We start from the raw sequence: 14,746 nt of genomic DNA, 5'->3' as shown, positions 1-14,746 counted from the left end.
TTTAAACAAAGAAAGTACAGAATCCTGTTTGATAGTTTGTCTCTGCTTCCTCTGCCTTCACCTTTGGACATCTACCTAACACTCAAGCTAGCTAACATGCCACAACAATGAAAGTCCACACTGAAGGGTGTTGTCCAGGCAGTTTAGTAGCTATGAGCTATGAAGCATACATTACTGGACAAAGGTTGAATTTTTGAGTTTCTGTGTGGTCTGAACCAATAAAAGTAAAGATTGGCAGATTCTGGTCACCAGCAGATTTCTTGGTGTATTTCTACAAAAATATTAATATTCCAGCATACCCATGTAACACAGTCAAAATATAAATTTTGTAGACACAAATATTTGTCCTGTTAGTTTTCATGCAAATCTGTAACCTTGAGAACATCACTGGATTTTAAGATGATGACGTCCTACTTCTGGGAAAAGGGAAAATAAAATGCCACTACATTGTTTGTTGTTTCCCCCCCAACACATAAAAAAAATATATTTAAAAAAAGAAACACTGTTGACACTGAAGGACACACAGGGCAGTTCATCAGTCCACCATGTTCACATGTGGTGCTTTTTTTGCTTTTCCTTCAAAAAGTCGAGTGTACACATTGCTCTCTGTTAGAGTCCAGGGGCTCGTCTGTCCACCGTCAGACTCAACGTCACCTCCTCGTCGACGGAGCCAACTCTTCCCGTTTGTGTGCGACAAATCAAAAAATAGAGAAACAAATCAAGACTTTTATTAGATTTTCTTTTCTTACAAACACAGCTCACATACATGGTTGATCTCTTTATAAATCTGTGGTTTAGAAATGTCGCCTGAAACTCCAAGGGTGTGGCACAGGCGTCGAGTCAACGTCCAGCTCTGGGTTTTTTTTTTTTTTTGTCTCGCTCCTTCTTCACGTGGAATTCAGTCTGTCCAACAGCAGGAATGTTGGGGGAATTTTTACTTTTTTAAGTCATCTTTTGTTTGATGGAAGTCCATGGAGGGACATGAGGAACACTGACTGACTGACAGCATGGAAGCTCAAAAATGTTCACATGCATGACAACCTCATCCTAATGTCTGAAACACTTGTGGATTCATTTAGAAGAGACAGTACCAGGCAGGTGGATGGATGGATGGATGGATGGATGTGCGTGGAGCCGCACCGGGCGCCAACGTTAAAGGCCGACGAAAGGGAAACGACTCGGACCAAAACCAGATGAGTGATTCTGAGCTGCTGATGCGATCTACGGATGAGAAGACGCTGCAGTGTGCTTTGTGTGCTTTTAACTTCAGTTTCTTGATAAAGTAGCCACTGCCAGTGTCTCACTAGAGGTGGTTCACAACACCCAACAGGACCACAGCGAGATGGGAGGTCCGGAGAGCAAGCAACGCACTGACATGGGAGGAACGGGAACACAGTACTGTCTCTTTAAAACAAAACATCTACAAAGATCTAGCCTCCTAGCTAGTACAGACATGACCATATTCACATATTGGTTTTCTCTGATTTTATACAAGACCGTGATCGATTCAGGTGAGTGCTGTTGATGCTTTCACAGTACGCTGAAGGGAGTCTTGGGTCAAAAGTAGCAAGAAGGAGCTCAGTCCTTTTTTTTTTGTTTGTTTTTTTACTCCTTGATTCTGTTTGCTGAAGATCAGACATGGCGGGAGCGACCAGAGAGGCAGGCGAAGTGGGTCAGTAGACCCAGGACACCGGGACCCATTGGCTGGAGGTGCACACCAGGTCCATGGACTCCTCCAGGTGCTGGATGGTCTCGTCAATCTCATTGTTGATGATGGTCATGTCGAAGTAGTGGGCGTAGGTCTTCTGCAGGATCTCCGACTCTTTCTGCAGCCGCTGGAGCGACTCATCCTGGAGGAGGAGGAGAGAAACGGGGAGGTTTCACCATCACGCAGGCAGAGAGTGAGACAGGCATGAAGACAGGAAGATTAACACACCTTTACCTTTGCCGTGTTTTGTCAAATTACCACAGATACTTGTGTGTCAGAACAACAAAAGTAGTGCATAATTGTGAGGTGAAAGTAAATAGTTGCATTTCTATTTACCTTAAATGACATGGTTTGACATTTTGAAAATATATTTGCTTAATGCAAACGCCAATTTCAACAAAACTCTTGTTTTCTGATATAAAGTTTTTACTGTAGGATAAGGTGTTTTTTTTTTGGCATCATCGAAATATGGTTATTTTGTAAAACTGTGACGCAAACACTTTTTTCGTATCACACGAGTCACATGATCAACAACCCGATGTTTCTGCTGGTGGAAATGACAAAGAAGACGACAGGAAGTGGTGCAGCATGTTTTTAATGACTTATCACGTAAACAATCTATTGATTTGATTTGATTTTAATTGCTCTTTTTATTTAATGGAAATGCTGCGAGAGCAAAATTCTGTTTTTTGGACAAAGTTTTGAGAACATCTGTAATGGAAACGCAGCCACTGTCCATCTCAATTTGTTAATATGGTAAATAAAAACAACAGATGTTGACCAAAGTGTTGCACAACTAAATGAAATGAACTAAAAATAACAACAATAAGAACAATAAAAAATACTTAAAAGTAAGACAAAACACAAAGGTAGTCCATACATGTCCTTATAAAAGGAGCTCAAATTCTATAATGTTTCAAACCCCAAAGAATAAAAATGGGTCTTAAGAAAAGATTTTAAAATCTGGCCAGTCTCAGCGGTCTGTATATGAAAAAATAAACCGTTCTCCTGATTAGGGGCACAAAGTACAAAATCCCAATCACTTGTGGAGTTTAACGTGGATGTTGGAACATCTAAGAGAAACTTGATGACAGCATGTATCAGTTTATCTGGCTGATGTTGGTCATTGTCTTCCAATCCTCAGCCTGATCTCTCTGATTTTACAAAGTCACTACAATGTGACTCTCCCATGTGACGCTGTGCTGAACCTTCTGGGACACAACGGTTTGAGATTTGCCACTAGGTTGTAAACGGATCCCCCATCTGGGAAAATGTTTAGGCCACTAAATACATGCTGTAATTCCTCTTCATAAATACATTTTGTATTTGAAGTGTGGTTTCTTCCTTTGCAGAGATCTTTGTCTCTTCACAATGCCAGACTAGAGTCAAGCTCAACAGGGTCTTCTTTACTACAAACAGTCAAGGACACTAAGGCAACTAATGAGAGATTAGCAATCTGGTTTTTGGAGCCAGGGGTTATCAGGTAGTCAGCTTGGGACTGAATTATTCTGGTGTGGAACCACTTTTTAAAAATATTTTTAATATTACACACATCACAATTCTGCACATACTCTGGTTGGTCGATCACATTTTTATGTGATGTTCCAATAAAAGTCATCATAGTTTGTGGTTGTAGTTCAACAGGTATGAAAACTTTTGACTGCTTCTCTTTTTTTAACCCCAGTTCAGAGAAGCTTGTCAAGTTGTTGAGCTCAGTGTGCAGGGACCTTTACTAATTGGAGAGGATGGAGGCTTAACACACAAAGAGGCACTTTCCATTGCAGCTTATAGCAGGCAGACACACACACACACACACACACACACACGTTTGTGGGGTTATCTTTGTGGGGATTTCCATTGACTTCCAATCATTTCTAAAGCCTAAACCTTACCCTTATCCTAACCCTAACCAAAACTCAATTCATACCTTAGTCCTAAATTTAACCCCTGACACAAAAACAGGATTTCTGCTTATGACCAGGCTTCGGTCCCCATAAGGAGAGTGTGTCCCCACAACGCAGTATGTATCAGGAAAATGGTCCCCACAAGGTATTACAAACAAACGCACACACGCACACACACACACACACACACCGCTTAGAAATAGCACCTAGCAGTTTCAGTCCTTCCAGACTTTACTTACTGGCAGAGTTCGACACCACCTGGGCGGCTGAGGTGAGAGCCAAGCAAACAAGCAAACACATGCAGCATGCAGAAATAAAAGACAACAGGAAGGAGTGAGAAGGGAACACAAGAGGAAGCAGCTTTACACACACTGTGTGATCAGGAGGCGGGGCTAAAACCACAGACCTGCTGGTGGATTTCCACATTTGGTACATTTCTAATTAACCTTTGGACTTAATTCAGATCACAACTACCCAGTATTTGTGTTGAAAGGTTATTCTTATTATACATATGTTGTGCTTATATGTTGCATATTTCTATCTCTATGTGAATCTATTTTTGACTTCTTGTCACTTTGCCGCTGTTGCACAAAGAATTCCCCTATTGTAGGACAACAAAGGATATTTCTACTCTATACTACATTAAATGTTATTAGACTTTAACATTGCTTTTAGATTTTCTTCATTCCTATACGATCATTTTTGCAGGACTTTATTAGCAAACGGTTTGAGTGAAGAATCAATATTTATAGTGTTGATTGATTGTCATAACTTCTATTATTCTCTCTGACGTGAGAGGTATCAGCTTCTGGACCAAATCCAGGCTGCTGCCGGCCCATTCTCATCTCCTTACTGTTCTGAGTTGTTGGTTTCCATTTGTCCTCCTGCGTTTTGTCAGCTGACCACGGCTTCTCAGGAGAGTGAAGACCTGGTTAACTTCTTGGCCTCTGGGTTTTATCGCGTCTTTGAGCCGCACCGTGCGAACGAGCTAGATGGAGCTAAAGGATGTTGGTGTGTTTGCTGTGTTTTTTACCTCATTAATGCCAGGTGTGATGGTTGGAGCTGCTATGAAGATAACGTATGGGGCAAACTCTGCCGTCCGCAGGACCTTCAGCGCCTGAAACGAGTCACGTGTTAGCAGTCAAACAGAGCTGGGATACAGCATACAGGTTTGTTTGTTTTATATCCCTAAGACATTATGTCTACTTCAAATCGCTGCTGGAAGGCAAAAACCTGCTAACCGACGACGACTCAATGTTGGAGAAGAAAAAGGGACTCAGTGCTTTGCTGCACCATGGCAGCACGGCTATGAATGGCAAGTAAAAGAATCGGCTTTTTGCCTACCAGCGCTGGGCGCATGCACAAAATGTCAGAATGTAAACAATATTCCAACCATTTATGTCCTAAAACTAACCCTACCTCTAAACTAAACTTAACTTGCATTTTCAACCAAACTTGGGAAGGTGTGTTATGGGACAGCATAAGGCTTGTACAAGGTAACCAAGAGCACACACCTGAGGTTCCACATCTAATATAGCCACGAGTCCCTGCTGGTGGATCTTGCGGATGGTCTCGAGCCGCGTCCCGTACATGGCGTCCTCGTGGCTACCGTACTCCAGGTACTCATTGTTGCTGATGTCCTGCATCATCTGGTCGTGAGAGGTGAAGTAGTAGTTCTTCCCGTTCTCCTCGTCCTTCTTTGGAGGTCTGGTTGTGTCTGGAGCCCCAGAGACAGGAAGTGAGGTATTCGCACTTGGACATGTATGATGGGCATGTACGGTAGATGTGGTGAGGTCTTACGTGGGATGGGGTAGGCAAATCTGTCGGGGTGTTTGGTTATGAGCGTGTTCTTGATGTGTCTCCTGCCCACTCCGTGAGCGCCTGAGGGGTAAACATGGAGGTAAACGAGACGTTTCTCTGAGCCTCGACTCTAATGCCAGGCTTCACTTACCTAACAAAACTAGTGTTTTCCTCTTGAAGGCAGGGAGCTTCACCACCTCCTCATACGTGACCAGGTCTAGTTGATCAAACACTGGAGGTGATAGAGGGAGACAAGAGTGAGCAGAGAGGAAAAACACCTGGATGAATCTGTTAACTGTGTGGTGAAAGACAGACGGACCTACACAGTGATGACCGGGTTTGGGTTCTGATCGGAGGTGGATAGTAACCAGCTACATTTACTTGGGTAACTTAGAAAAAAAAATGCTACGGTTGCTACTCTGCACTTTTTACTGTTTCTCAAGTAATATTATGATGAAGTATCGCTACTCTTACTTGAGTAAAGTTTCTGGATTCTCTACCCACTGAGTAACTTCACTGAATGAATAAAAAAATGTCAACCAAGAAGGCACCAAATACAAACCAACACTTTATGCTAACATGTTGGTTTGTTGCCGTTTCTACAAACGTTTTGTTGTTCTAATGTTATTTTCAAACTGCTGAGTCTAAGGTCAAGTGAATAAACACTGAACAATACACACCATATATGGTCAATGGAAGTATGCTACCCTGCTTTAGCATGTGTGCTATAATATGAAATTGTGCTGAAATGGTTGAAGTACAAAACATCAATAAACACCAAAACACAATGACAAAGTGATGCTACTGAGGAGTGAACGTACGTTTCTGAACAGAACTGTTCATTTTTATGAACAGATCATTTTACAAGCGGCAGAAAGTCCCACAGAATCTGTGAGATAATAACCTTTTTTAGGAAGTTGGTACTCGTAAGCTTTTGTTTGGAGCTGGAATTCCGTAATTTTGCTGTTTCTTTCAATCATAATCAATTCACAAACGACCTACAGTCGGCTTGAGCTGTTCTGTATCTGTCAGAAGAATATTTTTACCACGAAGGAGTCTGCAAATATTGTCATGAACAAACCCCCCCCCCCCCAAAACCTCTCAGCTTTGGATTTAATTGACAAAAATAACTCATAATAGTAATGGTGAGATCTTTCTGTATGTAAACAGAGCCCAGAATAAATGAGTGGGGCTGCAGACTGTCTGTGCTGCTGATCTCAGTACAGTGTGTTCCCAGCATCTGAAACACGAAGCTCTGTGAATCTGAGGCCGCTGACAAGTGAAATACAATCCCCACAAGTCACTGGGTTCTTCACTGCAGCTGCCGCCGATCAGCCTGCCGCGCTGATGTCAGAGGGCGCAGCAAACATCACACACAAGAGGGAGAAACACGTGTTGGGCTGGAGATGGTCTAACGGAGTGTGACAAACGCTACAGGAAGCTGCCTGGTTTCAGTTTTGGTCTCAGATCTTCTTGTTGTTTGCAGAAAAACAACAGGAACCAAAGTGAAACGGCGACAGCGAACGGAGAGGAGAGGGAGGAAGGGGAGGAGGAAGAGGAAGAGCTGGAGCCGGTGGTTACTTACACGTAGAGAGGCCGGTCAGAGGCAGAGAGCAAGAGAGAGCAACACAAGGGTCAAAACATGGCCGCTTACAAAATGTTCCAGAAACAGAGCAGACACTGAGCTGGTCACACACACTGGCTGAAAACACCGGAAACGGATTCACCTTTTATCAATTATTGATACCTCAAAACATTCCCTATAAAATACATCTATATTAAGCTTTTAAAAAAAATCTTTTTGGACTTTCTTTTTTACTCTCTGAGGGCAAAAAGTTTCCAAGTCTTCATAGCAACTGTTAAACTCAGGTTTTACTTTGTCATTCAACTGCACATTTAAAATGTGCACCTTAAGCAAAGTTTTATTGCAAAGCTTCAAAAGTAATAAATAAAATAAAGATTTAAGACTTTTAAAGACCTGTTTCTCATCCAGTAGCCCAGGAACCGTTTTAAAAGGTTTAAAATCTGCTAGATGGCGCCACTGAGAGCTGGAAACGGTTCGGTATTAGTTCTAGAGCAGGGTTCTGCAACCGTTTTGATTCCAGCCCTGTTGCTACAATTATGTTTTTCATTTTAAAACAATATTGTGTACAAAAAGACCAGCAGAGTGAGCTCTTTATGTATACATGGAAAATGTAGATCAATAGGGAGTCCACTAAATAATATAAAGCACATAGTCTGGAGCTAAAAAACATTAAATTACTTTATTAGTAGTTATAAAATTTGTGTAGCATTGGTGTCCCTTCCACTGCAGATAATCAATGTGGATATTGCTTAAAAACACAGGCTGCTAAAATAACCTTTTCTTTTATATTGAAAATATATAAAGATCTTTAATATTTAATTTTATAATATGATTTCTTACACAAACTAATAAAAGGTTCCATCTTCTCTGTTTTCAGTGTGAGGTCACTAAAAACCACCGCAGTGAAACATGACCAAGAGGAGTCGATTCATTTCCCCCATTAGAATCACATGGACACAAAGCGACTCTTATTGTTCCACGGAGTCTGATTGGGATCTGAGGACCCAATCAGAACCCAGGATCCCAACCACATGGAGGGCAGCTGACAGCCTCCAGAGCCCCGCGGTGGATCCAGTCGTGTTCACAGACGACATGACCGGACGCAGGTGACCGTTAGCGGCGTCCATATTCATCGACATATTCCGCGCTGACGCTTCCTGTAACGTCTGAGAGGCTCTTCATCGGTTTCAGCAACAGACTCCATGACGTTACACCCTCCTGCTGCCAGTGGTTTAGTCTGACTTGTTAGATGACGATGGCTCCATTTTATGCTTAGATTTCTATAAAGCGTTTTATACCAGGGAGCATCAGTTCATTTTACAATCCTTACATGAATTTCACTTCCAGGTGGAACTTCTCCCAGATTTAATCTTCATAGGGGGTAAGACAAGGCTGGCCAGCCTCTCCATTCCTCTTCCTGATAGTGGCTCAACTCATGACCCATCATATTCAGAATAGTGCAGTAGGAGGCATCTCCCTTTTTTGGTGATTAGCTCATATTAACTCAACTTGCAGATGACACAACCAACTTTCTGCAGCAATCAATGCAATTGAGGAGTTCTCAAAGGCATCTGGATTAACCTTTAATATTAAGAAATGTGAACTTATGGCTATTAAAAAGTGTACTAAATCAGAAATCTGCACCATTCCTATAAAAGATGAAGTTTGTTATCTTGGTGTTTTAGTAACCAAAGACCAAAACAAAAGGTGCACCTCTAATTTTAACCCAATAATAAGCAAAACCTGCAGCAATTTGACTGTTTTTTGTGAGACCATTTAACGTCAAAATCTGCAACTATGAGAGCAACTTTTTTGACAAAGGCGCCGGAAAGTTTGTAGTTTTGTGCCACGACAATCACAAACAAAAATGAAAAATACATGGCAACATCCTGGAGGGAGTGAACCGTATTTAAATGTGTGTGGACAGAAGAGCAGGATGGAAGCTCATCAGTACGCCCGAGCTGCTCATGTTTCCCTGAGTCGCCGCCGTGCTCTTCTAAGGTATGTCTGACATCTCTTCCTCTCATTCCTGGCTGTGGCTTTGCTACTGGAGCTACGAGGTCTGCTTACCCTCAACTCCCACACACACACACACACACACACACACACACACTGATCTCCCTGTTAGCCAGCCAGCACTGTGAGTTCCTGTGGGTGTGATCACTGTACCTGCATTGTGCTTTGCCAGATACTTGTCTTTGTACTGCTTCTTCTTCTTGCCGAACCAGGTGCAGCTGGCCTGCTGCTCCTGCTTGGTCTTCTCCATGGCGATACACGCCACCCTCCTGCCAAAGCACACTGAGTTTAGAGCTTCCCGGTGTGCAGAATCGGTTTAGCTGTGGAAAAACTCGAGAGCCTCTCTGTGTCTGAGGCACCAAAATGGAGGAGCTGCTATCACTACCCCCAGTGTCTTACACTTCTCTAACATAGAAAGTACTCCAAGGTCAACACGTCTGTTTCTTTTCTGCGTCTCTGCTCCGACTTCTCCAACCTCCGGTCTGTCTGGCAGACAGTCGCTCACACTGAGCCAGGCTCTGCTTCTGCTGGAGGTTTCTTCCTGTTAAATGGATTTCCTCTCCACTAACGGCACATGTATTCTGAGGGATTAATATTAAATCTTTTGACTTTGTCATTAACATTTTTATTAAAAGAAAGGAGTTAATCCTTTATTTTGGGTAGATTAAGGCAAACTGATCATTTCTTCTGTGACTATTTTCATGCCAAAGTCTTCTTTTCTCTTTGATATGCAATGTGGCTTTAAAAGGTTTCCAGTGAATAAGAAAAATAAGAAAAGTCTAAAGGGCACAGAAGCTGTGTGAAGGTTCTGAAAGTTCTGTTATTACATCTAAAACTAGAGATCAGGCCTGAAAACTGGGTGTAGTGATGGACCTGAACACTCAGAGACACATAAAGACACCCTGTCCGAGATGTGCAAAGCTAAAAGCTCAAAGGTGACCTGCTGTCCTCATCAGCAGCTCCAGGACTCTGGAAGTCTCTGCTTTGCAGTTTTTGTACTTAAACATAAAACTTATTTTTTAACAATTTACGTTTTCTTATGTTTGGCACGTTGCGAGCCGCAGCTTGTAGGTCAGAACAGATTAGCAGGTGGGAGTCTCCCTGATGCGTGACCCAGGTGTAAACGCAGACGTCCCATTTTTGGAGCCGTCTCCGTCACACTCACCACTCCTGCAGCTCGGGGGACGGGATGAGGCCCGCCGTGCCGTTCTTGGTGTTCTCCAGCTTGCCCTGCCACCAGTTGTGGTCGTCCTTGGAGATGATCTGGATGATGTCGCCCACGCGGAAGCGGATGCCGGCCTCCTTGCAGGGGATGAGCTCGTCTTTGGAGGGGTCGTACTCGAACTGGGCCCTCACGTAGATCTGTGGTGAAACAAAACCACTGAAGGAGGAGTGCTGGGCTAGTCAGTAAAAGGCGTTGGTGATGGAAGCACTGTAGGAAGTGAAGGATGTAGCTACATTGGGTCGGACAGGGAGCTGGAGAGGGATCATTAGTGGGGGGGTCCAGGTTGCCATCTTGGAATCTAGTTACCAAGGAAGAAGGGAGGGCGGGGCTCAGTGGTGAGATAAACCCAAATACTGTAGGTTGGTTAAGGAACTCGGGTACAGGTCTTGCTTGTTTCCATCAGATCTGAATAAGTTTGGCTTAATCCTGCCAGGAAACTACCAGAACCACAGAGTCTGTTAGTCAGGAGGGATGACTGGGGGCTGGGGGGCTGCTGAGCCTCTATGAGGCTTAAGGAAGTTTGCCTCTTACCTTAACGGACATTTTGTCCTTTGTGGGAGGTCTGGATCCCATCTAGGATTTGAAAGCATCACACGCATCATGCAGCAAAAACGCAGCGACACGACTGAACAGCAGTGGGAGGGGGAGGAGGGTGGAGGGGAGTAGCTAAGAAACCTGCTGGTCCATAGATGGTGAGTTTAAGACCCTGTTATGAACCACAAGCCACTCAGGTGAGCCTGTCGTCTGCCGCCCTCTAGTGGCCATTAAGAGAATTATCACAGCAAAAACACCAAATCACACCAAGTATTTTCCTTTTGTCTAGTTTCTGGTGCAAACGTCTTAGTACACTTGAAAAAAGACAAACTAACCAGTAGTTTCATTTTTCAAGGAGGGGCTAAAATGTGTGAATCAAAAGGGTGAAGGGTTCTGTTAAATGGTGCCTGTAACTGCAGTTTTAATGGAAAGAAACGAGTTAGTGACAGAGGGCAGACGGTATCATTTCTCACTCGGGACGTGCTTGAATTTTGACGTGTTGAAAGGATTAAGAAAAGTGTTAAGTTGAAATATGAAGTGGGACTGGTTCACATTAAACTGGAGCTGCTTCAAAAAGAGTCCTGATCCATGTTATCATATCAGAACGGTTTATTGAAGAACGTTGTAGTAGCTGTCTTGTATCGCTCAAGTTCTTGACAACCTGGTGGTATTACACAGCCTTTCAAAATGAAAGCATCAATTAGCGTGATTGTGCTTGTTAAGGAGAGTTCTCTGTTTCTGGAATCCATCTGGATCTGCAGCTTCTTCTAACCACCATGCAGTTTATCCTCGCACCACTTCCTCCCAGCACCGTCTTCTCAGAATCAATCAAACCTGTTTTTTTTGTTGTTATTGTTCCCCCCTTCAGATAACAGAGCGATATTGATCTTGATGCATTGTGGTCTGCTGAAAGCGGAGAGGCAGCAGGCCTTCTAACTACAAATGATGGAGTTATGCATTCAGAGCGAAGCCACACGTTCTCCTTAGAGGATGCAGCCGATTACTTTCCACGCTGTCCGCAACATTAACCCAGACCATAAAGAGACATCTGGTACCGAGCAGTTCCTGTCCATTCAAACGGTCCTGAATCACTCTAACCGCCAGGTGGAAGAGGTGAGGAGAGGGACGGACACAGCAAACAGAGGAATGGACGTGTTATAAGGTGCCTTGCATAACTATTCTCACCCCTCATTTCACATTTTGTCGAGTTACATCCACAAACCTTCAGTGAATTTTACAGGATTTTCGAGGAGTGGAAAGAAACGACGCGAGGCTTTTACCAAAGAGTCAAAATCTGAAAATAGTTGCATCTGTATTCAAACCAAAAGTCACCTGATTGGCTAACAGAGTCAAAAGGAATATAGTTGAATATATTTATTATAAATCTAGCTGATTTGTAAATACTGCACAGCAGTGCTGCTGATATTTAAAAAATGGCGTAAAATACTAAGGGATCTTAAATAACTTGATTTCTAAAAGTTTTTTTTGCTTATTTTGATTTTACATTTTCAATAATAAACTAAGCAAATATTTTAGCAAGAGAAAAAAAAAAATCCTTTTTGCAGGAAATGGATTTTAATTCATTATCTGAAATGTAAACAGTTTTAGAAGAAATGGCCGTCAGATGTAAAATCTGCCAGATCGTCTCAAGACAAGAATCTGGGTCGGTTGTTCTTCAACTGCCTTCGCTTGCTGCTGAAATTTGGGCAGCAAAAGAATCATCCTGATGGCCACCTTTACCTTACTGGTTAGTGGAGAACATTAGTCATTTACAAAAAGCGCCGAGTGCATGTCACTCTGAATATCATGTAGACGTTTACAAAGAAATATTTTAGGTCAAAGCAGATTCATTTGCTAAAAAATGGTCCAATCAAAGTCCGAAATGAAGAAAAAATATCTGTGTTGCAGCTGGAATTATTGATAAATGTGCCTCAATAAAGCATTGATTACCACACCTATCAAATGCCTATTAATCAAAACTTTTAGAAACTATCATCTGTTTTTTAATTCAAAGAGTTGTTTATGTTTCCACCACAACAAAATAAAAAACATGCTCTACATAAAATGATTTATTACGAAACTAACTAAATTAATCTAAAGCTTATTTATATTTTTCAGATTTGAGAATAAAATGGATACTATGTTACAAAAGAAAAAATATTTTATAGAATGAGGCAAGCCTTTTCTATAAATATGGAAATGAAGAAATAGTTTGAAGATAGTTACTTTGAAAAGCTTGTTATTTTGGACTAGACCTTAGAGAAAAACTCCTAAACTGACCATTTCTTATGGTGTGGCCAAAGAGCCACACATCACACTGAACAATTATTAGTCTTCCTCATAAAATCTCCCTAAAACACCTCAAAGTTTACATTTTAAGATGAAACATGTCCAATTGTTGAAGGGGTGTGAACACTTTTGCAGGGCAGCGTTTGAGGACGGGGTGAGTCCAGGAGTGACGGTGCGTTACCTGTCGACCTTTGGGCTGGATGGTGGACGGCAGGTCCTGCAGGGTAGAAGCAACGGTTACAGAAACACGTTTCCGTCAACTGTCAACACCAAGCGGCTTCTTTCAAGAAACTCTACGCATGCATCAACCATCTGCGGTCTAGTCGGCATGAAACACACAAAACGGAAGCAGGAGGTGAAGAAGGCGAGAGAGAGAGAGAGAGAGAGAGAGAGAGAGGACTGGCTGTGGAGCCACCAAGCTAGCTAGCATGGAGCAAAGCCAAACAGTCACAGCATCACCTGCAGCATCTGTCTGGAGCCTGGGCGGGGAAATGAAGGCCCTGCAAAACCTGAACGGGGGCAGTAGACAGAGTGGGGGGGTCGTGCAGGCTCCCTGAGGCACACCAATTTGTTAACTCAGATATCGGAAACGGAGGTCAAGAGACCCTGCTGCTCAAACCGTCACCAGGCCAGACAGACATGAGATAATCACAGTGAGGGGACATTTAACGGAGACACGGACGTATTGGATGACCACGGCATGGCGGAGGGACAATGAGACGCACCGGTGGGGGCGACAGACGTGGGTTGGTAGGGGAGGTTGGTAGGGGGATCCTTACCAAGATAGAACTGTTAATACTGGAGTGGCCATTGGCAGGAGACTGCCTGGAGGTGCTGGGGGACTCTTTCTGAAATAAGACACACAGGTCAGCAGCGCGCAGCACACACACATTCTCACACACACACACACACACACACACACACATGTCCAGGCAGTGGTCTGAGGAGACGGGGAGGGTCCTATCTGGGGCGGCCGCAGAGCCAATGTGATGAGATGCATCAACAAAACACCAGCAGCCAGTTACAGTCTATGGCACTGAAAGACAACACCAGACGGGGGCGCTGTTCTCCTCTGAGCAGCACAGAGCGTGAGGTCATCGCTGGCACAAACAGCCACAGCTCAGAGCCACGGGGGTCAGAGGGGTTGGGGCCGACAAGGGGCGTCTGGGTGAGCAGGACAACCAAAAGACCTGGAGGACAGAAGCAACTCCAGCTGGGAAACAACCCCACTGTCTGCTCCAGGTCTTTTGCTCGTCCCTGATTGGTCAGTTTGGGTGGGAGATGTGTGTGCACAGGTCCAGTAGTCGGTCCGCGAACAGGGACAGGATCAGACAGGTGTGGCTCATTCCTGACAGAACAGAAAGACGAGTTCCGGTATCTTTGTTGTGAAATTGGTGTGCTAAATATCTGAATCAGCCCAAGCAAAACACACACACACACACACACACACACGCACAGCATTCCTGGATTACACACACCCCCAGTAATCCGGCGAGCGGTTAGTAACCAGATCAGGAGCTCGAGATAAACAGTAAGGAGCAGAGGAAGATGAGGATGAAGTGAGAGGAGGAAGAGGGGTTACCTCGCACGAGGAGCCCTGGGTCCGGTAACTGGGCACGATTTTAAAGGTGATGCTGCCTCGCATTTCCCTCTGTGGACAAAACACACACACACACACACACACA

At 43.6% G+C, this 14,746-nt stretch overlaps 1 protein-coding gene across 11 annotated transcripts in view; it reads right to left on the bottom strand.

The window, feature by feature from the left end:
- Positions 1–712: 712 nt before the first annotated feature.
- caska (calcium/calmodulin-dependent serine protein kinase a) overlaps positions 713–14,746 on the bottom strand; it is a 141,183-nt gene continuing 127,149 nt past the window's right edge. For 2 of the 11 annotated variants that reach the window (XM_044132282.1, XM_044132284.1), the window contains 11 exons: positions 14,644–14,712; positions 13,841–13,909; positions 13,243–13,278; positions 10,770–10,811; positions 10,179–10,375; positions 9,167–9,282; positions 5,564–5,644; positions 5,413–5,493; positions 5,127–5,329; positions 4,646–4,729; positions 713–1,850 (listed from right to left, as the gene is read on the bottom strand). In XM_044132282.1, the coding sequence (XP_043988217.1) occupies positions 1,674–1,850; positions 4,646–4,729; positions 5,127–5,329; positions 5,413–5,493; positions 5,564–5,644; positions 9,167–9,282; positions 10,179–10,375; positions 10,770–10,811; positions 13,243–13,278; positions 13,841–13,909; positions 14,644–14,712 (1,155 nt within the window). In that variant the 3' untranslated portion in view covers positions 713–1,673. The remainder of the gene's footprint in view (positions 1,851–4,645; positions 4,730–5,126; positions 5,330–5,412; positions 5,494–5,563; positions 5,645–9,166; positions 9,283–10,178; positions 10,376–10,769; positions 10,812–13,242; positions 13,279–13,840; positions 13,910–14,643; positions 14,713–14,746) is intronic. The other 9 variants (XM_044132283.1, XM_044132292.1, XM_044132285.1 and 6 more) reach the window with 6 other exon arrangements.

The sequence above is a fragment of the Gambusia affinis genome, linkage group LG11, assembly GCF_019740435.1.
Source record: "Gambusia affinis linkage group LG11, SWU_Gaff_1.0, whole genome shotgun sequence".
In the NCBI taxonomy this organism is placed as follows: Eukaryota; Metazoa; Chordata; class Actinopteri; order Cyprinodontiformes; family Poeciliidae; genus Gambusia; species Gambusia affinis.
This window is presented reverse-complemented; position numbering and strand designations above follow the sequence as displayed.